We start from the raw sequence: 26,906 nt of genomic DNA on the forward strand, positions 1-26,906 counted from the left end.
AATATTTATTAGACCCTTACTATGTATCTGGTACTGTCCTAAATGCTGGGAATAGAAGTAGAGGTAGAAAGAAAGATAGTTCCTGTGCTCAAGAAGGTTTTATTTTAATGGAAGAAGATAACACATAAAAGGGTACTAAAAGGGGGTGTGAAGAAGAAAGAACATACCTGTGTTATGGGCTAGAACTTGAAACAAAGTACTAAGTGAAATTAAGGAAACAAGGGTTTTCTAATTTAGCAGGGTTCAGTATGATTAATTTAATCCTACAACATTAATCATACTGAACCCAACATAATGTTGTAGGATTAAATTAATCATACTGAACCCTGCTAAATTAGAAAACCCTTATTTCCTCAATTTCACTTGGTACTTTCTTTCCTAGTTTGGTTTCCTAGTTTCCTAGTGATATAATGATTGGTTTATACTCAGTGTAGAGCATATAAACTAGGAGCCTCAGCCAGGATTTATTTGGAGAGATTCAGAGAGCCAGAGGAGACAGAAGGCTGGAGCACAAGCCCTTGGACTCAGATAGATTTAAACCATCTCACACCACCTTGTTGGCAGGCTATCCTCCTTTGTTTCTCCACTGAAACCAAGACTCCGGAAGGGCTCCAGAAAACTAGCCGAGCCCCAAGTGAAGGAGAAAGGACTTTGAAAGAGATAATAAAGGATATGGATTTTAACACCTGGCTGCACTTGTGGTGATTACTGAACTGAAAGGGAAGCTGCTCCCAGAGACCCCAAGAAAACCAAAACAGAGAACATTTCATACCTGTTGAAGATAATGTAGAGAAACTATGGCAATGAAATAGCTGTGCATCCTAGAAGGAGTTATGAAGGACTTTGAAGATGAAATTGCCCTTTCTTGGTAGTGGGGAAAATAGTTTTTCTCCTCCCTCTGCATTAATCAAATGATGATTTTGTGAACTTCAAAAGGTCAGAAAATCAGGAATTCACATCTGTAATAGAAACCATGTCTAAAGGGCAGTGACTATGAGTAGCTTTTCCACTAGGACCTGAGAGATACATTGAGGAAAGAACTACATACACAGGAAAGACAGCTTCAGAATTCAAGGTATATAGCAATCTATTTTGCTCAACAGGGTCCCACACCTAAGGGGACCTTCATATGTAGACTCCTGGAAGGGAGAAAACAACTTTCAGTAACCAGAATTTTTGAGTTTGCCACTTGGCCATATATGCTAAAAGTTCTAACAAGTTTGGTTGGGATGTTGATGTAATAGATATACTTGCTTAGTAAATACACTTTTCCTTTTTTTTTTTTAAATTTTATTTAGGTACATTCATTTAAAACACTTAAATAGGAGCCATGCTGGGAGAGGAAAATCAAAACAAAAGGGAAAACAAAAGGGAAAAACCATGAGAAAATAGTATGTTTTGATCTACATTCAATCTCCGTAGTTGTCTCTCTAGATGCAGACAGCATTTTCCTTTCAAAATTTATTGGGACTGCTTTGGATCACTGATTTTCTGAGAGGAGCGAAGTCTATCATAGCCGATCATCACACAGTCTTGTTGCTGTGTCAATGTTTTCCTGGTTCTGCTTACTTTTCTGAGCATCAGTTCATAGAAATCTTTCCAGGCTTTTTTAAAATCAGCCAGCCTGTTCATCATTTCTTATAGAACAATAATATTCCATTACTTTCATATACTATAACTTATTTAATCATTCCCTAATTGATGGGCATCTACTCATTTTCCAATTCTTTGACACGACAAAAAGAACTGCTACAAATATTTTTGTACATGTGGATCTTTTCCCCTTTTTTATGCTCTCTTTGGATACAAACCCAGTGTGGCACTGCTGGATGAAAGGGCATGCACAGTTTTGGATATAGTTCCAAATTTCTGTCCAAAATGGCTGGATCACTTGACATTCACCAACAATGCTTTAGTGTCCCAGTTTCCTCACATCCCCTCCAAAATTCATCATTATCTTTTCCTGTTATCTTAGCCAATCTGATATGTTTGAGGTGATACCTCAGAGTTGTTTTAATTTGCAGTAAATACACTCTATAAAAGCTAATTAAATATGACTATTAAATATGATTAAATATGATAATTAATGGATTATCTTCATGATGCAAAGTACTAGATATCTAAGCCTTACTTGGTTACCTCTCTAGAATAAGTAACCAGCAACTTGGGAAACTGACTACCAAAGCCTAAACATATTGGGGAAATAACCCTGGAGGGAGTGCTAAATTAGGAAATGCATTTTTCCAACATATATTCATATTAGATACATAGTTTATCTATTCAAAAACTATTCAAAGAAGCCATTATTATTGAACTTCTGGTACCAAGAAGTAAAGGGCTGAGGGGGTGAGAGAAGGCGGGGAGGGAGAAGAAGGGAGGGAAGGGGATGAAGACTAATTTAAAGAGGTGAATTGCTTTTATATCCCTTCACCATAAAAGCCACTTGTTTTCCATACCTTTCTCTAAGATAAAAGCCCATTAGGAAGCAAGATAAGAATAGAGATTGTAAAGGTCAAGAATTTCAAGGGAATTAATGAAAAAAAAATCAAATGAAGGTGGCTTAGCTGTACCAGATCTAAAATTATATTATAGAGCAGCAGTTACCAAAACCATTTGGTATTGGCTAAGGAATAGATTAGTTGATCAGTGGAATAGATTAGATTCAAGGGATAAAACAGTCAACAAATATAGCAACCCAGTCTTTGACAAACCCAAAGACCCCAGCTTTTGGGATAAGAACTTACTGTTTGATAAAAATTGCTGGGAAAATTGGAAACTAATATGGCAGAAACTAGGCATTGATCCACAGTTAACACTGTACACCAAGATAAGGTCAAAATGGGTTCATGACCTAGGCATAAAGAATTAAATTATTAATAAATTAGAGGAACACAGGATAATTTACCTCTCAGACCTGTGGAAGGGGAAGGACTTTATGACCAAAGCAGAACTAGAGATCATTACTGATCACAAAATAGAAAATTTCGATTAAACCAAACTGAAAAATTTTTGTACAAACAAAACTAATGCAGACAAGATTAGAAGGGAAGCAATAAACTGGGAAAATATTTTTACAGTCAAAGGTTCTGATAAAGGCCTCATTTCCAAAATATATAGAGAATTAACTCTAATTTATAAAAAATCAAGCCATTCTCCAATTGAAAAATGGTCAAAGGATATGAACAGACAATTCTCAGATGAAGAAATTGAAACTATTTCTAGTCATATGAAAAGATGCTCCAAGTCATTATTAATCAGAGAAATGCAAATTAAGACAACTCTAAGCTACCACTACACACCTGTCAGATTGGCTAAGATGACAGGAAAAAATAATGATGATTGTTGGAGGGGATGCAAGGAAAACTGGGACATTGTTGCATTGTTGGTGGAGTTGTGAACGAATCCAACCATTCTGGAGAGCAGTTTGGAACTATGCTCAAAAAGTTATCAAACTGTGCATACCCTTTGATCCAGCAGTGTTACTACTGGGATTATATCCCAAAGAGATTATAAAGAAGGGGGACCTGTATGTGCATGAATGTTTGTGGCAGCCCTTTTTGTAGTGGCTAGAAACTGGAAACTGAATGGATGCCCATCAGTTGGAGAATGGCCGAATAAATTGTGGTATATGAATATTATGGAATATTATTGTTCTGTAAGAAATGACCAACAGGATGATTTCAGAAAGGCCTGGAGAGATTTACATGAACTGATGCTGAGTGAAATGAGCAGGACCAGGAGATCATTATATACTTCAACAACAATACTATATGATGACCAGTTCTGATGGACCTGGCCATCCTCAGCAACGAGATCAACTAAATCATTTCCAATGGAGCAGTAATGAACTGAACCAGCTATGCCCAGAGAAAGAACTCTGGGTGATGACTAGAAACCATTACATTGAATTCCCAATCTTTATATTTATGCCCACCTGCATTTTTGACTTCCTTCACAAGCTAATTGTACAATATTTCAGAGTCTGATTCTTTTTGTACAGCAAAATAACGGTTTGGTCATGTATAAAAAAAAAAAGAGAGAGAGAGAGAGAGAATAGAGATTGTATTCTAATTCCCCAAAGACAGCACTCTGGTCACGTGGACAAAGCAGCTTTTCTAATCCGTCCCTCCCCCACACGTTTCACCTAGACAGAACAGCGTCCTTAACAACCAGGTTCTGCGGCGCTAGTGAATGGGAAACCCAGAGCGGGTGAGCGGGAAAATTGTTTAAAAGAAAAATTATCAGAAACCAGGCTACCAGATCCTAGGCTAGCCACCGTTATGACTTACTTCTATGGGAAATGAGAGGACTAGTTTTCTGGGGCAAGATTCTCTACCTCCCCTTTTTAACTAAATGCCCCGGCTCCCTGTTGGCTAAGCTGAAATGAATGCTGGAAGTTGCTTACACATTCTGGGAATAGTCTCTCAAATTTTGCTGACTCAAGTCACGAATAATATATAAGCAAAAGTCGTATTAGGAGAAATATAAGGGCCATTAATTTTTAGGCAAACGTTGTATTCGGAGCAATATAAGGGCCATCAAAACTTTTCTTCTGCCTTGTTTGCTAGCAGTGTAAAAGTGATCTTTTGAGGTGGGTTTGGTGGTGCATCGAGTTTTTCAAGTTTTGTAGTTTGAAGGGAGCTTAGAGGTCATCTAGCACAGATGCTTCATTTTACTGATAAAAGAACTGAGATCTAAAAGATGAAATGACTTATCAGAGTCTCAATAATAATAGATAGCATATCCTGCCTGAGAACCCAAATCTTTTGAGTTCAAAATCAATGCTCTTTCATTCACCTAATCAGTAGTCAAGTTTTCCCACAGAGGCACACCATTTTTTTTTTTAACTTTTTAGTTCCATTCTTTATCTGCAACATTGCACTAAGTTCTGGGAGAGAAAAATAAAAACATGACCTACTCACAAGGAAGTTATGATCCAATAGAAGTACTACTAGATGTTGCAGAAATGCAGAGATAAAAAGGAATAAAATAAGAATATGACAACTATATAAGAACACAGAATTCTCTCAGATTATACGGGAGATTATTTCCAGTTAGTGAATCAAGAAGAGGTGATATTTAAACATGTTTTTTTAAGAACAAAAAGTCATTGAAAGGGGAGCGATTCAAGCAAGGACAATCTAGGTAGTAAGTAATGTAAATATTAAAAAAAAAAAAAGAGGCAGCTACATGAAGAGTAGAAAATCAGACAGGAAAAAGTAAATCTGAGCCACATATTTTAACTACTTATTTTTATTTTGAGTGTAACAAACAAAATGAAATCAACTTTCCATGTGTACAGTGGAACAGAAAAAGAGTTTATAACATTTAATTCATTTGAAATTTTCAAAGATGTTTTAAATTTTTTTATTTCTGAACTTTTATCTAATTTTTAAAAAATATATCTTAGTTGACCCTCTTAGCTTTCTTTTCTCTTTTACCCCTATTCTTACTCCTTTCTTTTTCACGCTAGTCCTTATTGGAAAAGAAAGCTAAATAAGAAATTAGCAATCAAGAATTAATAACTTAAAAAAAAAATCCCACACTGGCCATGTCCAAAATTTTATTCTACATCTTCTTTACAATTGTAATTCATCATTGGTCCCCAGGAATCAGTAGGTTATTGTATTGATCAGAATTTTTAAATCTTTCAAAGTTGTTTTTCTTGTGTGGTATATGTTTGTGATGAAATATTATTGTCCTATGGGAAATGATGAACAGGAGACTCTCAGGGGGAAAAAAACAAAAAAATAAAAAAACCCTTTCTAGACTTTCTAGTCTTCCATGAACTCAAGTGAAGTAAAATGTATTGTATACAAAGTAATAGAATAGTCTGTGATGATCAGAAATGTAAATGACTTTACTATTACAATAAATAATCTATGGCTGCTCTGAAGAACTTATGATGACAAATCCTATTCATACCCAGAGATGAATGGATATGCAGAGTATCCATATTGTATCTGATTGTATCTGAATACAGATTGCAGTACTTTATCTCTATATTTTCTTTCACAACATGACTTTTATGGAAAATGGCTTTGCAAGGTTCTAGCTATTCCATGAGTCCACTTCCCTATAAAACCATGTCACATGAGTTTACAATGATGTATTTACCTTTAATAGTAAGCCAGAGAAAATAGTGAGTTGTAAATAAAGACCATAATGAAATGCCATACTAAGAAATATAACAGTGAAACATCCCATATGATACAACAGTCCATAAATATGCATAATATCATTGGAAAGAGTGGACCTCTATAGAGTATGTATACGTGGAGAGACACATATACAAGGAACTTGCAGTCAAAACACATGAGTAGGTAGTTATATTTGCAGGGAACCTGTTTAGTCAAGATGTGAGCAAAGTGACAGCTTATATCTCTTATGCCCACTGATATTTTCTAGTGATGTCATCATGATGTCCCATCAGGCTTGATCCACCTTGGTTTCATAATCTATACCCAATGCTGCTGAAGTAGAATGTACTCCAGTGGACATAACTCTGATGGAACTCATACCTCATTCAGATACTGTACAAATGATTGTTGCTTACTACATGCTGCTCCAGTGCTTCCAGATTCTGGCTCAGATTAAATACTTGATTGTTTCTTTCTCAAAGTAAGAGTGGACATTGCCAATTCTTTTAAAGCCTATAGACTTTTTTCTGTTTTAATTCTGATACAAAAGTCAGTAACTATAGAACCAATAAAATCAAGCAAACAAAAGTAACTCTTTCCTCATGTTTACTTGCTTTGTTCCCTACATAAGTTTTCCCTTATGAAATACTTTATATCTCCAGCAAGTAGAGATCTTGCAACTAGCTAATTAATACCTTTAGCATTTGTCTTTTCTTTCTACCCAAATTCTGATCTGAAAACTTGATCAGTATTCCATATACCTCCAAATTTTAATCTCTGAAGAGTATAAACCTGGTAAATATTATTTATCCAATGACTAGAAGACAGGTTTGGGACTGGGTTCTCCCATTTTCCAAACTTGAATCACTTTCATTTTCCATTGTAGCTAAATCAACAGAAAAAAAAAAAAAAAGCATAGAGACAAAACTAAATCTCAAGAATAGTATTTTCTCTTCTACCATTTTAGCTGCATTATTGGATCTTTCATATTCAGATATAGTCAGCTAAGTTAAAGAAATGAACCTTGACACATAGTTACATTCATTTTATTAGAAAGGATCACTTATTTTTCCTCCGTGTTAGTCATGTTGCTAAAGGAAATACATAAAATAAAAAAAATAAATACTTTTTAGACTTCATCAGTTCTTTCTCAGGAGCATTTTTCATCATACCTCCTTCGAAATTGTTTTGGATCAATGTATGGCTGAGAATAGCTAAGTCATTCACAGTTAATCATCATAAAATATTGCTGTTACCCTGTATAAGGTTCTTCTGATTCTGCTCACTTCATTTTGTATTAATTCACCTAATTATTTTCATTTTTTTAAAACCATCCTGCTCATCCTTTCTTAACACAATAGCATTCTATCACAATCACATATGGCAATTTGATTAGCCATATGAAGACATTCTATTAATTCCTGATTCTTTGCCATCACAACAAGAGTTGGCTCTAAATAATTTTGTTCATTTATGTTCTTTTCCTTTTTTTGGAGTTCTTTTGTGTATTAACCTAGTAGCGGGATTTCTGGGTGAAAGGATATACACAGATTTATAGCTCTTTGGACATAGTTTTAAATTACTGTCTAGAATTACTGGATCACTTAGTTGGATACAACTCCACCAACAATGCATTAGTGTGCCAACTTTTTTACATCCTGTCTTACATTTGTCATTTTTCTTTTCCCATTGATGTATGCCTCAATATCTCAAAACTGTTTTAATTGTAATTTTTATAATCAATAGGGACTTAGAGTATCTTTATTATAATAGATAATTTAGATTTTTCCTCCTGAAAAATGCTTGTTCATATCCTTTGACTATTTATCAATTAGAGAATGATTTATTTTTTATAAATTTGATTCAATTCTTTATATATTTGAAAAATGAGGCCTTCATCAGAGAACCTTGCTGTAATTTCCCTTCCAGTTTCTGCTTTCCTTCTAATCTTGTTTACATTGGTTTTGTTTACACAAAAGCTTTTAAATTTAATATAGTCAAAACAATCTACATTATATTCCATAATACCCTTTTTCTTTTCTTTGATCTTAAATTCTTCCCTTATCTATAGGTCTGACAGATAAAATATTTCCTTCTCCCCCAATTTGTTTGCAGTATTAATCTTTAACCACTTTAACTATTTTGATCTTATTTTAGTATATGATATAAGATGTTGGTCTATACCTAGCTCCTGCCAAACTGCTTTTTAGTTTCCCCCATAATTTTTGTCAAATAGTGATTTCTGGTTCCAAAAGCCTTTATGTTTGCATTTATCAAACCCTAGATTCTACAGTCATTTAGGATTGTGTATTGTGTATCTAATCTAATCCCCTGTTTTACCATTCTATTTCTTAGTACGAGGTTGTTAGACAATTATCACTCTGTAATACAGTTTGAAATCTATATCTGCTAGGCCACCTTCCTTCATATTTTTTTCAGTGATTTCCTTGGTGTTCTTGACCTTTTGTTCTTTCAGAAGAATTTTGTTACTGTTTTTTATAGTTCTCTAAAATAAATTTTTATAGTTTGATTGATATGGCCCTGAATACATAAATTAATTTCAGTAAAATTGTTACTTTTAAAATATTTATTTATTTACAACTTAAATACAAAATAGAAAAGAAAAAAAACACAAAACATTGCCATGTATACAACAGAACATAAAAGAGAATTCTGAATTGTTATTTTCATCACATTGGCTCAACCTACCCAGGAACAATTAATCTTCTGACTTTATTTGTAGGAAAAATGTTTTGTAATTGTGTTCATTTAATTGCTGGGTTTTTCTTGGCAGGTAAGCTCTCAAACATTTTATACTATCTACAATTATTTTAAATGGAATTTTTCTTTCTACTTCATCCTTCTTGGTTTATTGTTGGTAATATGTAGAAATGCTGATGGAATTAGGGTTTATTTTATATTCTGCAACATTGCTAAAATTGTTAATTATTTTAAGTAGCTTTTTAATTGATTCTCTAAGTATATCTTACTATCATCCAAAAAGAATGATGGCTTTGTTTCCTGATCGCCTATTCTAATTCCTGGACTTTTTCTTCTCTTATTGATGTAGCTAACAATTTCCAATTCAATGTTGAATAATATTGGTGATAAAAGTATCCTTGCTTTATCATGATCTTTTTGTTAAAGCTTCTATCTATATTATCCTCATTTCTGATAATTCTTGCCCATGGTTTTAAAATAGATATCTATACTTTTCAGGAAAACTCCATTGATTCTTATGATTTCTAATATTTTTAAGAGGAATGGGTGTTGCAATTTGTCAAAAGCTTTTTGGGGATCTATTGAGATAATCACATGGTTTTCATTACTATTGTTTTTGATATGATCAGTTTTGCTAATATTGAACCAGCCCTGTATTCTTCATGAGTCCTACATATTAACAATGTATGGTCTTTGTGATATATTGTTAAAATCTTCTTGTTAATATTTTATTTTAAAATTGTGCATTAATATACATTAAGCAAATTGTTCTATAGTTTGCTTTCTCTGTTTTTAGTCTTCCTGTTTTGGCTAGCAGCATCATATTTATATTGTAAAAGGAATTTGGTTTCCTTTTTTTCCCCTCAAAACTTTATATAGTATTAGAATTAATTGATGTTTAATTATTTGGTAGAAATCACTTGTGAATACATCTGGGTTCTAGGGATTATTTCTTAGAGAGATCATTGTTGGCTTGTCCAATTTATTTTTCAAAGAAAAGGTTATTTAAGTATTCTATGTCCTCTACTGCTAATATGGATAATGTGTATTTAGACAGATTTATTGGCAGATAATTGGGCAAAGTAGCTACTAAGAGTTGTCTTAATGTCATCCCCTTTGATGATGGACCCACCTTTGTTTCAGTTTTAATACTGGTAATTTGGTTTTCTTCTTTCTTTTTAAAATAAAATTAACCAATGGTTTGTCTATCTTATTGCTTGTTTGTTTTTCGTAAAACTAATCTTGTTTATTAGTTTGATGGCTTTCTCATTTCAATTCCATTAATCTCTAATTTTCAGGATTTCTAATTTGGTATTTACTTGGTGATTTTTAATTTGTTCTTTTTTGCAGTTTTTTTTTCACTTTCATGCCCAATTCATTGATTTGTTCTTTCTCCATTTTATTGATAGTACTATATATAGAGATATAAATTTTCTCCTGAGTACCCCTTTGCCTGCATCCTATAAATTTCTTCTCTTGTTTTCATTATTTTTAATGAAATTATTGATGTTTTTATGATTTATTCATTGACCCACTCATCCTTTAAGTTTAGATTATTTAATTTCCAATTTACTGTGTATTTTCCTTCAAACTATTGCATGTCTGTTTATCCTTGTATCTCTGCCTCTGTCTCTCTCTCCTCTCCTCAGTCCTTGTCCTTCCACAGACAGCAAAATAGTTTTCTTTATCCAGGTGTGTTGTTATTTTCTTTTTGAACCAGTTCTGATGAGAGCACTGGTCAATTGGTGCTAACCCTATCTTTCTCTCTATTATAAGAGTTTTTTCCTTTCACGCCTCTTTAATGTAAGTTAGTTTTTATCATCCTATTTCTCTTTGCCTTTCTCTCAGTGCATTTCTCTTTCTCTGCCTTAATTTTATTTTTTGAAATCATCCCTTCAAAGTCAACTCATTCCCATGCTTTTTGTCTTTGTTTATTTCAACTACCCTAATAATGATAAAGTTCTTAGGAGTTACAACTCTTACCCTCCTATGTAGGGATATAAATAGGTATAAATATACGGATATATAAATTAAACCATAACGAACTTGTTAAAATTTATCTTTCATGTTTACCTTTTTATGCTTCTCCCGAGTCTAATATTTGAAAGTCATTCTTTTCTATTTAGCTAAGGATTTTTCATCAGCAGTGGTTGAAAGTTCTCTATTTCATTAAACATTAATTCTTTTTTGTTTGAAGAATTATGCTCATTTTTGCTGGATAAGTTATTCTTGGTTATAATTCTAACTCCTTTAACCCTCCAAAGTATCTAATTCCTAGCCCTTTGAGCCTTTCATGTACGTAGAAACTGCTAAAATTTATGTTATCCTGGTAGTGGCTCCATGATGTTCAATTATTTCTTTCTGGATGTTGAACTTGGAATCAGGACGATGAGGTTAGTTCTTTTCTTTGACATTTAATACATGAGTTTTCTAATCACAGTCTCATCACCTAGAAAATGTCAGAAATGGCAAGGGTCTGGTGACAGGATTGTTGTTAGGAACAAATGAAATAATATATGCAAAGTACTTTGCAAACCTTAAAGCACTATATAAATATTAGGTATAAAAATTGGCTCGTGTATTACTTTTTGTTTAATTACTAGACAATTCAGTTCTGTTGTGACTGTATTTGGGGTTAGACTCAAAAGTTTTCTGTATTAGGTAGATTTGGCTTAATATATCTCAGTCTATCTAGAACAAACTTCCCAATTTTAGCTCTGAGAGTTTATTTAGGTCCTTTATTTAGTTCAAACGTTATTGTTGTTATGTAATGAAATTTTAAGTCAGCATAATTAGAATCTGATAGATTGAGGCTAATTATTCTTTAATGTAAACTTAAAATGCAAACATTTACTTGATAAATTAACACAGATAATAAATTGTGACATCATGAGCTTATTTCACCTTGCCCCAACATTTTTTTTCCCCTATAAATGAGGTTTGCATCTTGGCTAAATGTTTTACTGCTTTTCTAAAGTCTCTATCCTTTCTCCTACATTTAGTTCTTTCCCACTGGGCTTTGCTTTATGAGCAACTACAGATTCTTTCTGAAATCAGTGTACAATTCTTCCATAATTGTTTGGTTTACTTACTATTTACTAGAAGAGAATATGTATTACTCTAATACTAAACAAAGAAAAGCATAGTTTCCAGTTATGGGCACCCATTTTAAGATATGTGACTAGAACAACTGAACAACAACAACATTATCCAAGCCAATTCTTTCTGGGCAAGATTTTTCATCATGATCTTTAGGTTTGAACTATGTGAATTTCATTTGATTAGGGTACAATAGATTGAGTATGGACAGGTAGATAGCATAGTAGATAGAGTACCAGTCCTGGGGTCAGGAGGATCTGAATTCAAATACATCCTCAAACACTCAGTAACTATGAATGTGACTTGAGCTCATTTGCCTCAGTTCCTAATCCATAAAATGATCTGGAGAAGGAAATGGCAAACCTCTCCAGTATCTTTGCAAGAAAACCAAATGAGGTCATGAAAAGTAGGACATGATTCAAACAACTGAACCACAGCAACATCATCCAACCCAGTTTTCTTCTGGGCCAGATGTTGCATCATGAACTGTTAGTTTGGACTAGTTAAATTTTATTTGAATCAAACATGACTGAAATGACTAAATAACAAGAAGATTAAATGCTGCAATTGAAGTCAGGAAGATCTAAGTTCAAATTCTATCTCAGATACTTACAAGCTGTAAGTGTAAGTATAATTAACTCTGACAAGTTAATTAACCTTTCCTAGTCTCAGTTTCCTTATCTGTTAAATGGAGATAATAATAGTATCTGCCTCACAGAGTCACTGTGAGCATCAAAGGAGATAACACATAAAGTGCTTTACAAACAAAGCACCACATAAATTCTAAGTGGTTTTTTTTTTGTTTTTTTTTTTTTTCTTAACTTATCTAGCATCTGCTGCCCAAACCCAACTCTTAGTGTGTGTGTCTTTGTATATTCCATTGGATAGGTTTGTACTACAAGTAAATGTCAAAGATGGTACTCAAAAATCAAGTTTTTGTCTCAAAACACAGTATTTTTCCACAGTTCTCTAAGAATTACAGCTATTATGGGGCAGCTAGGTGGTACAGTGAATAGAGCAGCAGCCCTGAAGTCAGGAGGACCTGAGTTCAAATTTGACCTCAGACACTTAACACTTCCTAGTTGTGTGACCCTGGGCAAGTCACTTAACCCCAATTGTCTCAGCAAAAAAAAGAATTAGATCTGTCACAAATTAAATGTATTGTCATGAGAGATAATGAGGTCTCTATTACTGAAAGTCTTCAAATGTAAACTGAGTAACCCTTTATCCAGGGTACTGTAAAGTTTCTGCTCAGGTATGTGTGTTGGATCACGTGATCCTTGAGGGGCTTTCCCATTTTGAAATTCTGTGATTCTGTGAATCAATTTTACTTGGGTCTGTTAGCTATTTTTTAGCTTCAGTTTGTCTATAAAAATCAAATTCTCTGCTTAATTTCATCCTACTGATTATTTCATCCCTTAATTAGATCATATATTTTACCACCCAGGTTTCAAAGCTTTACTGCCATATAGTTTAGACTTTTTTTTTTGTGATTATGCAAGCCTGCATGCATTTATGTGAGTATTTTGTGTGTATGTGTGTGTGTGTATGTGTGTGTGTTTAATTTCTAATGCAATTTTCATTGGTAATTAAGGATACATTTAGGAAAGAATACTAAAGAGAATTCATGGAAACAAAACACATTATGCTTGGACATATTTATTTCCTTTGCCTTAATTCCCCCTCCTCTCCAACTGTTTTCTTCGATTATATATATGAAGCACATATAGTTCTCTGAGCTCACTTTACTAGCCATTCTGTACTATTAGCAGGTTGAGTGCAAATCAAGGCTATTTCACTATGTAACATTGTAAAAGGTATCCAAGGTGTCAGGTGTCTTCTCTAGTACTCTTTTTCAGAACTCCTATCCAGTTCATTCCCACCATATCAATGACTACTTATTCTTTCCGGTTGGCTTACTATGTTGTGGCAAAAAGCTGTTTGATTGGCTGTAGCTGAACAGTAAATAACTAAATACAAAATCCTTGGACAGAAGAATTCTTTCCTTCCCATTTTCTTCTCTTTTCTCCAGCTATTACCCTCCTACCCCCCAACTTTACCTTTCCCCCTTTCTTACTCCTCCTTCCTGAAAGCTTTTGAGTGAAGAAGGAAAAAAATGTTAAGGACCTCCAGGTGAGGAAAGAGGCAGTGGAAATTGCAGTGGCAGTGAGTTACTCAGGTGACTGCTTTACCTCCCCAAATCAGGAGCCCCCTTTTCTCTACCATCTTGGTATTAGATGAAAATACTTATTTAACTTACCTTAAACCTAAAGTTTTTACTTATTTCCCAACCAAGTTCAATTCTGAATATGGCCTAGTCAGTAGATTAGTCACTTTTCTGCTTAAAATGTAGAACTGATTGATTGTTGGGCTTCACCTCTTGTTGAACTTTAGTCTACTTGCGTTTCCATTTATAAAGCAACACTTGAAAGCTAAGTACTATATTCATCCCCTTCATCATTTGAATTATAGGCAAAAGAAATCAACTGATGGTCAGGCTGCTGGAGATAAATTTCTTCATATTTAAGTAAACTTGTCTTTTGAGAGTAGACATAGTATTTTATTGAACTTATAATCAAAGCCTTTTTTAGCTCAATAGTACATGTCAGTGTATATTTTCTCCTGTTGTAGCATTCAAAATCCCACTGACATCTCCTCTGAAGACTTAGTTTCATCCTAGAAATTTTGACATGTTGTTTCATCATAATCATTTTCTTTTAAATAATTGTTTTTATGATTTATTCTTTAACCTATTCATTATTTAGAATTTCATTGTTAAATTTCCATTTAGGTCTGTGTCTTTTGTTGTGATCCCTGGACTATTTTTATTGTGTTATAATCTATAAAGAATGTATTAATATTTCTGCCTTTTTACATTTATTTGCAATATCTTTATGCCCTAATACATGATCTTTTTTCTTTTACAAGTTCTATATGTATATATTCTTTTTTCATTTGGAAAATGACATAAATCTTTTAACTCCAATTTCTTTAGCAATTTGTTCAGTTCTATGTTTGTTTTTGTTTATGTTTATTTTTCTGATAGATTTATCAAAATTAAGAGAGAAATTGAAAATTCTTATCATTACAGTGTTACTATCTATGTCTTTACCTATGTCTTAGATCAATAGATGTTTACTTTAAGAATTTGTATGCTAAGGAGTTTGGAACAAAGAAGTTTCTTAATGTTAATCCATTTCTTGTTTCATCATAATGAAGTTTTCTTGTTTATCCCTTTTAATTTTTGAGATATTGTTTTTGCTTTCTCAGATAGCATGATTGCACCTCCTGTTTTTTAGATTCACTTGATGCATAGTCAAATTTTTTCCATCTTCTCAGTTTTGTGAATGTTTTTAAAAATATTTCTTGAAAGCAACAGATTGTACAATTTTGTTTTCTTATCCAATCTGTTACTTTTTTCATTTTATTGGGTTATTTAATCGATTTGCATTTAAAGTTAAGTTAGGTTTCATCTGTTCTTATAATTTTTTCAATGTTATTATTTTTCTCCTCTTCTGTTGTAAACACAGAACTATGATCCATCAATTACTTTGATATATATATATGTATATATAATATACACACACATATATATATACATATATATAATGTATACATAAATATGTATGTATAAATAATTTTTTAAGATGGTTATATTCCCTCTGGCTCTCTTCTCCTTAACTCAGATCTCTCTTTCCTTTAGTTAGGTTGTTCCCTTTGAGGTTTTGTTTGTTGGTTCCTTTTTTCATTCCTGATTTTATTTGATTATTGAATTCTTCCCCCCTTTTTCCCCTCTTGGTTAATTGATTTTCTCTCCTTCTCTTCATCTAGTCCTATTCATTAATTTTCTAAATTTCATTTTTGTTCCCCTTTCCAGGAAGAATTTCTCTCACTATTCACTATATATTTTCTCCTTCTGTCTGTTCCAGAAACTCATCCTCTCTTTCCTGGTCTCTATAATTACTTAGTCTCTATTTTCCTTATTCCTCATTTAATCATAATTTCCAAAGTATCCATTCTAGCATTTCCTCTATCTTATTGAGACTGCCCCATGGGTTTCTTCCTTCCTTTGTGCCCTACTCCAGGACCAAGTCAATTTACCAGTTTTTGCAGGTGACAGAGAAAACACTGCCCCAGGAAAAGACCTCTCCCCTCTTTCTCTCTTTTTCCTCCTTTGATATATAACCTCTCCACTGCTTTTCTCCACTTGCTTCAAATAGTGACTGGTTGAAGATATCTTAACATTATTTTACCCTTTCTTTTATGTCATTTTGACAATATCTGTGGAAACTTAACTTCTCATACTCCTCACACTGGTGTCAGTTGCCCTCAAAATACCCAACTCCCTTTCTCTCAAGGTGAGACTGATGAGGTCTAGATCTGGGGTACCTAAATGAAATTAGGCTTTAGTTGAGGTCTAGTGGCAGCTTTGGGGTACAGGGTGTCAAACAGAGCTCCCCTGCAACACCCTTGGATTCAGCGCAAGGATACGGCAGTAAATGAGGTCTAGTAATGGCTCAAGTCCCCAATAAAGGCATTTATGGGCCCAAAAGCTAGATTGATAAAAGAGGTTTATTATTTGGTTTGGAAGCAAAGTTAAAGCATAGTTAAGGAAATAGGTGAAGGTAGAGATAAGGAGGGCACCGGACAGAGGGTCCAGTGGACAGAGAGTCTTGACATGGCTAGCATGTTTGGGACCTCTGCAAAGAGGGGGTGTCCCTTTTATAATGGGAGATTTAGCTATAGGGGCCTTTTGGGTGTAGCCCCAAGATGGCTCAGATCCAGCTGGGGGCTGGAGGATCTTCTCTTGGAATACAAAAGGACCAGGATTTGTGAGTTAAAGGGTAATTACATTAACTAGGGGGGGGGGGGGGGGGGGGAGTTGGGAATCACAAAGAAAGGAATCTTTCCCATATCAAGACAACGATCTTTTCTAGCACTAAATCCCCCAGACAAAATCCTGCACAAGGTCCCCATTTCCTTTCACAGAATGTTTCTCTTCAATGGTAGGATCATTTGGTAGTGCAAGTCTCTTCCACTAAAGCAAGACCTCTGTTTTCCTTCCCCCTTTACAATCCTTCGTGTAACTTCATCCACTCCCCTATAGATTCATTTCTTTCTGAAATCACCAGAATCATCTTTCATTATTAGCTCTTGATTTGATCATCTCACATTACACATTCCTCTCTATCACCCTACTGTCCTCTTTCCTTTTTGTTCACGCTCCTATTTTATAAAGTAATCTCACAAAAAACAAAAATGAAAAAATGAAAAAAATGAAATAAACCCCAACAACACAGTGATTAGTGATTTATATTTAGGCAGAGTGTAGCCTGTCCAAAATGTCCCCCCACCCATTTCTTGACTTACTGTCATCTGACTTTCATTTTCATCTATCGCTCTTTGTGTACATTTCAAGGCAGTCTCTTACTCAAAGAAAATGTCCTTTTAATCAGGTCGGCTGGAGTAGACAGAATCTAAAGCTTCCTCACAATTATGAATAATGTCACCCAACTGAGTGTTGTCAGGGAGCAAAGTGGCAGGATTGAGAGTATGGCATACCTGGAGAGTCAAGTCAGGGGTGTCTAGCAGGAGAGCCTGATATCTAGTAAGCCTCCCACTAGTGAACCACTGATACCCCTTGGCTTCTAAAATGCTCTGAACCTACTGAGGTTGTAAAACCTCCAATGGCTGCCCCAAAGTAAGTTTTGAGTCTTCTTCAATTAGAAGGGCTTTACTGTCAATAAAAAGTTATTTAAAAAAAAAAAGAAGAAGAAGAAGAAGAAGAAGGGCTTTAGGGGCCACTGCTTAAGGCAGGAGAACCATTCTAGGGAAATTGAGTCCAGTTCCTTTGAGAAGCAGGCAATCTGTTTGGGATTGAGTCTAAGGGCCAGAATTAAGACAACCTCCCCCCCCCCCAAAAAAAAAGGGGTCTGGCCCTATCTTTCATCTACATAGAGAGTGAAAAGCTTTTCTAAATGAGATAGAGCTAAGGCAGGGGCAGAAGTCAGTTTGGCTTTTAGGGTGGCTGCATCTAGAAAAGCCTTTTGGGTAGGGCTGTAAATCATGATAAGACTGCAGTTAAGAGGCTTCAAATCTCTTACTCTCCAAATCTCTTAACTCTTTACTTAACAGTGTGCTTAAGAAATTTCTCAGTCCTGACAGAGGAATTTATTTTCTCCCTGATTTCAGAGGGAACATGGAAGGGCTTTGAGAGCAGCACAAAAAGACCATTTGGAGGTCTAAGAAGAGAAAATTGGGTTCCCAATTTCACCATTAAATAGAACTCCAATAAGGGAGCAGGACAGGAGAGAATAATAAGACCAAGTGAGACAATATCAAGAGAAGGATTACCGGGGCCAGAATTTGGGGGATTCCCATAGTGGACCACCAAATGTTGAGGTGTGAGAAATGATGGTTGAGAGATCCCCTGCCAGCAATGGGATCCACCTGAGCAGTCGCGCAGGCTTTACAAAAGAATTCATAAACCCCAATGAATACAGGCGAAAGGTTTGTGGCAAAAATGGGTTTATTACACTGAGAAAACAGCTTTCTTAGCAGGCAAACTCTTGTTAGGACTTTTGCTAAAATGGGTTTACACTGAGAAGCAATTCAGTGGACACTCCTGATTAGGAATGTATTGACAAGCCTTGGTTATATTGGGTTTGTTTTGGTCTGGAGCTGGAAGACCTTTCAATAAAGGTCATCCCTCTGGCCAAAATCTCCAGTTGAAAAGGAGATTACTATCTGAGAGTTTTCCCTGGGGACAGGAGGCTGGGGTCCCTCCCGGAGACCAGGAGGACCACCCTTTCCCCAAAGATTAAAAGGGACACAGTTTACATCATCACTAGTTTTTCTGTTGTCACTTTGTTGCTGTTGCTACTCTTGACTATATTGCATTCATTTGCCCCTCCTTTATTTTTATTGTTTGGGACATTTAATAGGCAAATAATCTCTTCAGGCTATTCTTCTTTCTAAGAAAGAATGATTATTATTGGATGTCTACCCTTTTTTCCTTTATAATTAGGTTCAGATTTACAGGATAGGTCACTCTGGGTTGTATCCTGTGCTCCATTGCAGAACACATTCCCTCAGTCAGATTTTTGGTGGGTACAGAATAGTCCTCTGTTATTCACATTTCCTTTCCCTTGTATCTGAAAGTCTTTTGATTGCTATAAAACTTGTTTTTGAAGTGAATAGTTCAGTTTAACCACTAAGTAGCTTGAAGTTTGCAGCACTGAGTTTTTTTTTCCCTAAAGGCAATATATTCTTTCAATAAGCATTTCATCCTCCATCTTTAGAAATTCTAAGAAATTCACTTGTGTTAGTTCCTGCCTTATTGATGAGGTCCTGAGTACTTGGTGGGCTTGGCAGAGAAAACCTGTAGTGATGATAAGGTTACTCCCTGAGGCTAGCAGAGAAAGGCTGGGATGGAGAGGTCCCATCCTCTGTGGAGGATTTGGGTAAATATCAGTAAATGTCTGATTTGTATATCTATTTTATATACTTATATAACCTGGGTCACATTTACCTTGTGGTAAAAGGGGTCACAAGTGGAAAAAATTTAAAAAGCCTTACTTTGGATGGAAAGATCATTTAGAATTCTGTTAGCTATCTATTGTGTTAGCTGTTCCTCCCATCTCTCTGTCTCTGTCTCTCTTTCTGAGTTACTGAAGTCCAATGGCAAGATAAAAGTCTTCATGTCCCAGAATGCAGTAGATGATCTTGGTATCTTCCATGTCTGACCAAGCTCTAAGTGCTCTACATCTTCACCTTCATCCACCTTCATGGCTATTAGAACAAATTGTTCTCATCCACCCAGTCTATCTGGGAAAGTCTTCACATGCTTGGAGTACATATTTCACTAATCTATTGATATATTTGAGACTTGTCAACTACCCTCAACCTAGTTTAGCTTGTCTGTCAAAACATTTTACAGAGGTATTATCATTATGCATTCTACAGCTTCTTAGAGTCACAGGTGAGAATGGAGTACTAGGTGGACATCAAAGTTGGATTAGCAGTCTTTTTTATATGTATATAATATTTGTTGAGCTGTAGCTACAAGAAAAGAAAAATTCAAGCTCCAGAAGGAAGGAAAATATCTATCTTGAATTTTGACATGAAATTTATTTCATTAAGGACTTTGATGTTATGTATCTTCACTGAGATCTGAAGCATTAACTCAGTGAATTAGAAGATTCACCTGGAAGGAGATTCTTACCAATTTTTTTTAGCAGGTTTTTAAACAGAAGTAGTCTGTACTCTAGGCACCTTGATGGATAGACTACCAGGACACAGCTAAAATGAATCTCACTGGTCAAGGAAGAAGTTTAGAATAGGCACTTTGGTCCTCACCAAATAACTTCCTACATTAATGAAATCCTACACTAGTGAAAATAGATGTATATAAGTAATAGGAAATGGTATAAGAAGTGGTATAAAGTGCCAGTAATGCAACATCCCATGTTAAAAAGGCTCTGAGGAATCTACTTTCAGGAGATTTGTTATGATTTGAAATGGAACTTCCTCAGGGCATGAGAATAGACATTCTATATAACTGGTTCTGGTGTGCTAACCATCTGGTGGACAGAAGCCTCTTTGGTTACAGTTGTAAAACCAGAACTAGAGAGATACCTTCAAAAAACCTTAGTTGTATTCAGCCTCATTCTTTTTGGCTGTTCTCATTCTTGATGGATCTTTGCTCTTGATCTGACTACTTCACTGATGAAATCTAGTCAGCTATCATTGTTTCTCAAGAGGGTTTTAGAGTTTTCTCTCTGGAGTACAAACTCTGGTGCTCTGAATATGGGATTAGTTCTTTGTCTACCTCAGCATTTATAGTTTTGACTTAATTAAGGAGATAAAGGAAGAAATTTGGAAGCTTCAACTTTATGAATTTTAAAATGTCAGGAGAGTGTGACTCCGAGTTTGAGATTTCAAGTATTAGGGTCAATGATGGGTTTTGTAACCAATTTACCATCTTTGGACAAAACTGAGGTGAGGACTCATCAGTCATACAACATCTTAGAAGTAAACTTAGAGAATAAATAATATAGAAATTGTGCTAAAAGTGAGTCTTCTAGGGTATGCAGAATATCCAGGCCTTCTTCAAGATCTCTCTAAGATCAATACTTACAGTATTGATTATCACAATTCTTCAAGAATCAGGCTCCCCAGTCAATTTCAATGAGGAGTTACATCAGTAGGTTTATACTAATCTCTGCCCCAATTATGCACACATATAGAAAATTTATATTAATATTTCAAATATCTTTTTTTATTTTGTTAGGTTAATTACCTGAGAATATGCCTTATACCAGGGTGCCTATTATAAATAGATTTGGAATAATTTCAACCTCCTACCATGAAGAACTTTTGAAGCATAGTGCAAAAAACATAACCAAAAACACAATTGAAAAGCCAAAGTAAGTATGAATTTTAAAAACCTTAGTAAATAGAGTCATTAACTTTCCATATAATTAGGTTTTATGAGGTATTGTCCTAGTAGGAGTGGTCACACTATTCGAGAAGGATGGACAAAATATTACTCATTTTCATTGAAAATTCAAAAACTAAAATGATTATAAAATTCTTAATACTTTATAAACTACATAGCTCTCTCAGTATTAAGGTTCTTTACTGGATGCTTCATTTCATCACTGTTTCAAAATAATAATAATGGTAAATAAAAGGCCACATATGTATAACATTTGAATAGGTAGGCCAGGTTTGCCAATTCTAGACCTTATGAGTCTGGAACTTCCCATGGCAGTACATGCTTAGACAATTATTATAGGAGATAATTTTAAGATCATAGTTTTAGAAACTGAGAGTGAGAGATTTAAACTTGACCAGGATTACATAATTAATAAATATCTGAGAGAGAATTTTAATCCAGACCTTCCTTTTTCTAAATCCAAAAACTTGCCCACAATTTATTCACTACTAGCCATGGTAATAAAGGAGTTGACCAGAAAGAAAGTTGTTCTGAAAAGGGGGAGCTAGAAAATAGTGACAGTATCCATATGAATGTGAGACTCAAACAGGAAGAAGTAACTAACTTTTCACTTTAACACATCAGATGTACCTATTGTGCACTCCCTCTCTTTCTCTCTCTCTCTCTCTCTCTCTCTCTCTCTCTCACTGAATTACTAAATACAAATCAAGCAGGTGAGGAATAAGGAAGTTAAATGAGTTGCCCACAGTTCAACAAGTAGTAACTATTGGATAGGATTTGAGCTAAGATTTCCATTCTATCATGGTTCTTTTGTTGCAGAAATACCACACACAACTGACTTATACCCCAAAAAGGTAAAAGATACACCGACAAATATATATATATAATTTGTATTAGCAAAGAGCTGGGAACAAAATCTATCAACTGGAGAATGACTAAAACATTAGAGTAAATAAATGTAATTGAATATTACTATTTTGTAAGAAACATAAAGAATGCATAACCATAGGAAGACATATTAACTAATACAAAGTGAAGTAGTCATACATAAGAAATTTAAAAATCTAAATTGAAAGAGCAAGTATAAAAGACTGAAACTGACTGAGGTGTTCTTATGATCATGAAGAATAATCCCAAAGAGACATGAGATTTTTACTTCCCTCCTTTATAGAGGTGTTGGATTATGCAAGTGAAACACTGAATATATTTTGGTTCACTTTGTTTTATGATTTATAACTCTGTGGCAGAAAATTTGCTTATTATATTAGAGGATATAGTTGTCACCTCTGGAAATTTTTACACCAATTATTGTTCAAGACCTTGAACACCCCTCCTTCAAATAGTCTTAAATTAGTAGTATTTAAAGAAAATATTTAGATAATTACATTTCCCCTCACAAATTCTCAGATATCTTTTATAATATGAGATTTTTCATCTTCAGTATATTACTATTACTCTATTCGAAGTTTTTCATTTTAGAAGTATGCTAGACATTTATGTGTTTAATAATATTATATACAAATATTTTCCTGTATTTATATAACATTATATAGATATTTTATATATACTAAGTATACAATATACATACGTACATATGTATATACATATATACAACTGTATACCTAATATACATCTATTCTGATTATTCTCCAATCTATGTATCCTACTCTACTAACTTCTAATCTCACATTTCCAATTGTCTTTTAAACACCTTCAATTGGATGTTCAGTAAATATCTTAAACTCAACATGTTCCAAATTAAACACATGTTTCTCCCTAAACCCTCCCAACTTCCCTATTACTCTCCAGAGAATTATCAGCTTTCTACATCTTCACAGTCCCTCAGGCTTGCAACCTAGGAGTTATCCTTGATTCCACATCATCTCTGATTTCCACTTTCTGCCCATCTCTTACCCCATCCAATTTATTACCAAGACCTGGTGAATTCACCCTTGCATCTCTCAAATATGCCTTCTTCTCTCCTCCAAACTGTCACCACTTTAGTGCAGGCCTTCATCATCTCATGCCTAAATTATTGCTATAATTTGCGAGCAAATCTGACTGCCTCAAATCTTTCCTTACCCTAATCCACCTTCCTTTTAATCACCAAAGCTATTTTTATCACTTATATTCAAACTTCACCATTTCTCTATCACTCTGTGCAGAAGGCCAAACTAGAATTGAGCTTTAAAGTAAGTTAAAAATTCCAAGATACACCATCAAGGGCTTCTGGAAGATGATAGCAAAATTTGGCTGCTTGAAGTTCATCAGTACCAATTCCATGATGGCATTCTTACTTGAGTTCTGGATAATGGAGGATATTCTTGCACTTTTCTCAGTAGAATAGTAGAGTAAACTGGATTGTATGCTTAGTCCCATGCTTTTTAGCATGTTTTTATGATGTTGGATGTCTTCAACAAGAATGTGCACACCCTCAACAAGAATGAAAATGGCATCAAGATAAACTCATGCACTAATAAATTATTTAACCTGAAAAAACTGTAAGCTAACATTGAAATGGAGGGAAGGTTGGTACATTATTTTTTTGTTTGCAGATGATTGTACCCTCAATTCATCCTATGAGGTTGAGATGCAGTAGAATATGAATCAATTCTCTGCCACTTATGCTAATTTTATGTATTTGAATTTATTTAAGGACTGAGTTTATTTAGTCCTTTGTCATTTTTCTTAAATTAGGGGTGACTGAAAATTTTCATCTTTTTTGCAGTCATTAAAACTACTTTATCTTCTAATTTTTATGATTCTCATATTTCTAGATTATTGATCTACTTGGGCTTATTTTGGTAAATGAAAAATATTTTTTCCTAGGAATATGCTATGTTTAACAGCTTGAACTTAATTATTTAAAAATCCAAAATGATAACCATAATCATGTTTTTACTTGTTTAGAAAAGCTTTGTTAATCACAAAAGAATTCATCAAGAAATTCAATGACTCAGAAAATCTAGAAGATGAGAGGCTCTTACAGGACCAGGCTAGAAAAATGCTATTTAGATGCAAGGTAATTTCATGGTGTTCATTCGGGTTTCTTCTTCCATTTAGTGAAAGCTTATCTATAACTAAAACCTGGCAGAAAATGCTGTAATAATAATTTGTTTTCATTAAAAATTGTCAGGAATAAAGATCAGAGTTAAATATTATAACAAAGTTGTTCCATATCAAATGATTTAGACAAATTTCAAAGAAATGATGACAAGATATAATCAATTAGACACATCAACTCTAAATGTCCAAAGTTAAGCCTTTGATTTTTGTCAGTAGAAATTGGAAGTCAGCCTTTGTCTATAAAAAGCACAAAGGTTATGTAGAAAATCTTGTTCACCAAATGAGGATATGTTCTTTGGTAATAATAGCTGTTTAGTTCAAAAAAACAATTGGTAAAGAACTCCTTTGTATATAGAGCATCATGTCTGTTTATCTGAGATTTATTGTTCAGCAGGAAGAGCTATGAAGGGTTTGAATTTGAATCTTGTCTCTGCCACTTACTATTTATCAAATCATTCTTTTCTTATCCATAGTTTCTTTAATTTTAAAATATGGGCATTGAACCAGACCTTTGGGATCCTCTTTGCCTCTAAAATCTATGGGTCCATGACATATAAAATGAAGGCAATATTTCAGTGACACATCTCTGATAATGTAGTGTAACACTTTTGGGAAGAAAATGTACAAAACAATTAGTTTTTATTAGGGGAAAAGTAGATTTTCCTTAAACTATCAGGCTACATAGGTGGCAATTCAAAAATATTTCCATTAAGGCAAGGTGATTAATCAAGAACTCATGGGAGATTATGCTCATTAGAGTTCTAAGAGAACTTCCAAATTTTCTTGAAAATGTAGAGTTTTTTTTTACATCTTCTTGATCGTAAGAAGATAAAGATGTTAATCTAATGCCAGGCTTTCTCATGTCTGGCCATTCTGAAGAAACCTGAGTTACTTGTTATAAAAACAGCATTTATAGGGAAACTTTTGTTGGTATAGCTTGCACTCCTAATAGAACTCAATATAGTATTGGGAAAGGAGCACTGGAATTTTTCACAAATCTAGGTTTAAATCCTGACTTTGCTGCTTATTTTTAGTTATTTTGAATAAGTAAGATGACCTCTTTGGGCTTCAATTTCATTTCTGTAAAATGAAGAAATTTGATAAGATCATCTCATACAGTTCTAAATTTTCTGGTCATAATTTTTGACACCCAGCCTATGACTTGTTACCCTCTTAATTTGTTGGATTCCAACCTGCCTTTTTGACCATAGCACTATGTTTCCTGATGCAATCAGGTTGGTTATCTTAGGAGTTTTATACCTAGGATCAACTTGCATTTGCCCTAATCTTCACTAAGATTACCTGGCATCATCTTCTAATTCACATGAGCAAAAGCAGCTTTGCTTTTGCTTCATTTATATATTTTCATTTCTAATATATAGAGTCTTCTGATTATAAAGGCTGTATACCCCAGTGGGAAGGTCCTTAAACTTGCTCTGATTGAATTGGTTGAAAATGACGAACACAGAGCAACTTAAGTAATGGGTAGGATATTGATGGGTCCTGCAACCACTTTAAGCAAGTTTTATCCCTCCAATTTGGTTTTGTCCCTTTGACATTTATTGCATAATAATAATGAAAACAATATATTTATTTTCCAGCTCACTGCATAATGAAAAGATTTTTTTTTATTCTTATTTCCTTAGTTTCTGTTATAAAATAGATGCAGTTTTTGTCCCTGGATTATCCTAAAGTTATTCTTAAAATGAACACAAGCTTAAAAAAAAATGAAAACAAAACAAAACAAAACAATTCCTATCATAGAATATTAGTTCTGGAAGAGATCTCAGAGATCATCTAAACCCTACAATACACAGAAGGGGAAATTATTCGCCCATGGTCACATAATTGCTTAGTTTTCGCCAAGCTGATGTTAGAGTACCAAATATAAAATTTCCACTTGTGCTGAAAATCAAGAAGAAAATAATAGTAAGATTAGCAGAAACAGAATTATCAAAGTTGTTTTTCTATTTATCTTTAAGAGAGAACTTTTAGGTCACATCTTATTTTGGTAATTAATTCTCATTCAAAGTGTTCATCCAAAATATTGCATTATGAAAAAGATAAGTACTTTTCCAACATTTAATATAAATAAATGAAAGCAAATACATAATTTACCCTAATGAAATTTCAAAATGAAGCTTAATGACTTCAAAGCATACTTTGGTTACACTTATTTAACTGATTTATAATCAACTTTGATTAATCATTTTCAACAACAATCACAATGATGTTTTTAAAATACGAAGAATAATTATTTAGATTTTAACACTAATAAAATTGATTGAAAATTCATAAAGATTATAAAGGTAAATATATAGCACATGATCTGCATCTTTAATCTTTATATTATCAAAGATTTTCTTCAAAGAAGTAAACTTTTATATATATATATATATATATATATATATATATATATA

The 26,906-nt window shown here is 33.9% G+C and overlaps 1 protein-coding gene across 3 annotated transcripts in view; it reads left to right on the top strand.

The window, feature by feature from the left end:
• The first annotated feature begins 4,154 nt into the window (after positions 1-4,154).
• The window catches only part of TMEM232 (transmembrane protein 232), a 190,657-nt gene continuing 167,905 nt past the window's right edge, over positions 4,155-26,906 (top strand). For all 3 annotated transcript variants that reach the window (XR_004234190.1, XM_031968625.1, XM_031968622.1), the window contains exons 1-3: positions 4,155-4,209; positions 21,253-21,388; positions 24,331-24,442. Coding sequence is in view for 2 of the 3 variants with exons in the window: in XM_031968625.1 (XP_031824485.1) it covers positions 21,270-21,388; positions 24,331-24,442 (231 nt within the window). In the remaining variant the exon portion in view is untranslated. The remainder of the gene's footprint in view (positions 4,210-21,252; positions 21,389-24,330; positions 24,443-26,906) is intronic.

This window comes from Sarcophilus harrisii, chromosome 1, assembly GCF_902635505.1.
Source record: "Sarcophilus harrisii chromosome 1, mSarHar1.11, whole genome shotgun sequence".
NCBI lineage: Eukaryota > Metazoa > Chordata > Mammalia > Dasyuromorphia > Dasyuridae > Sarcophilus > Sarcophilus harrisii.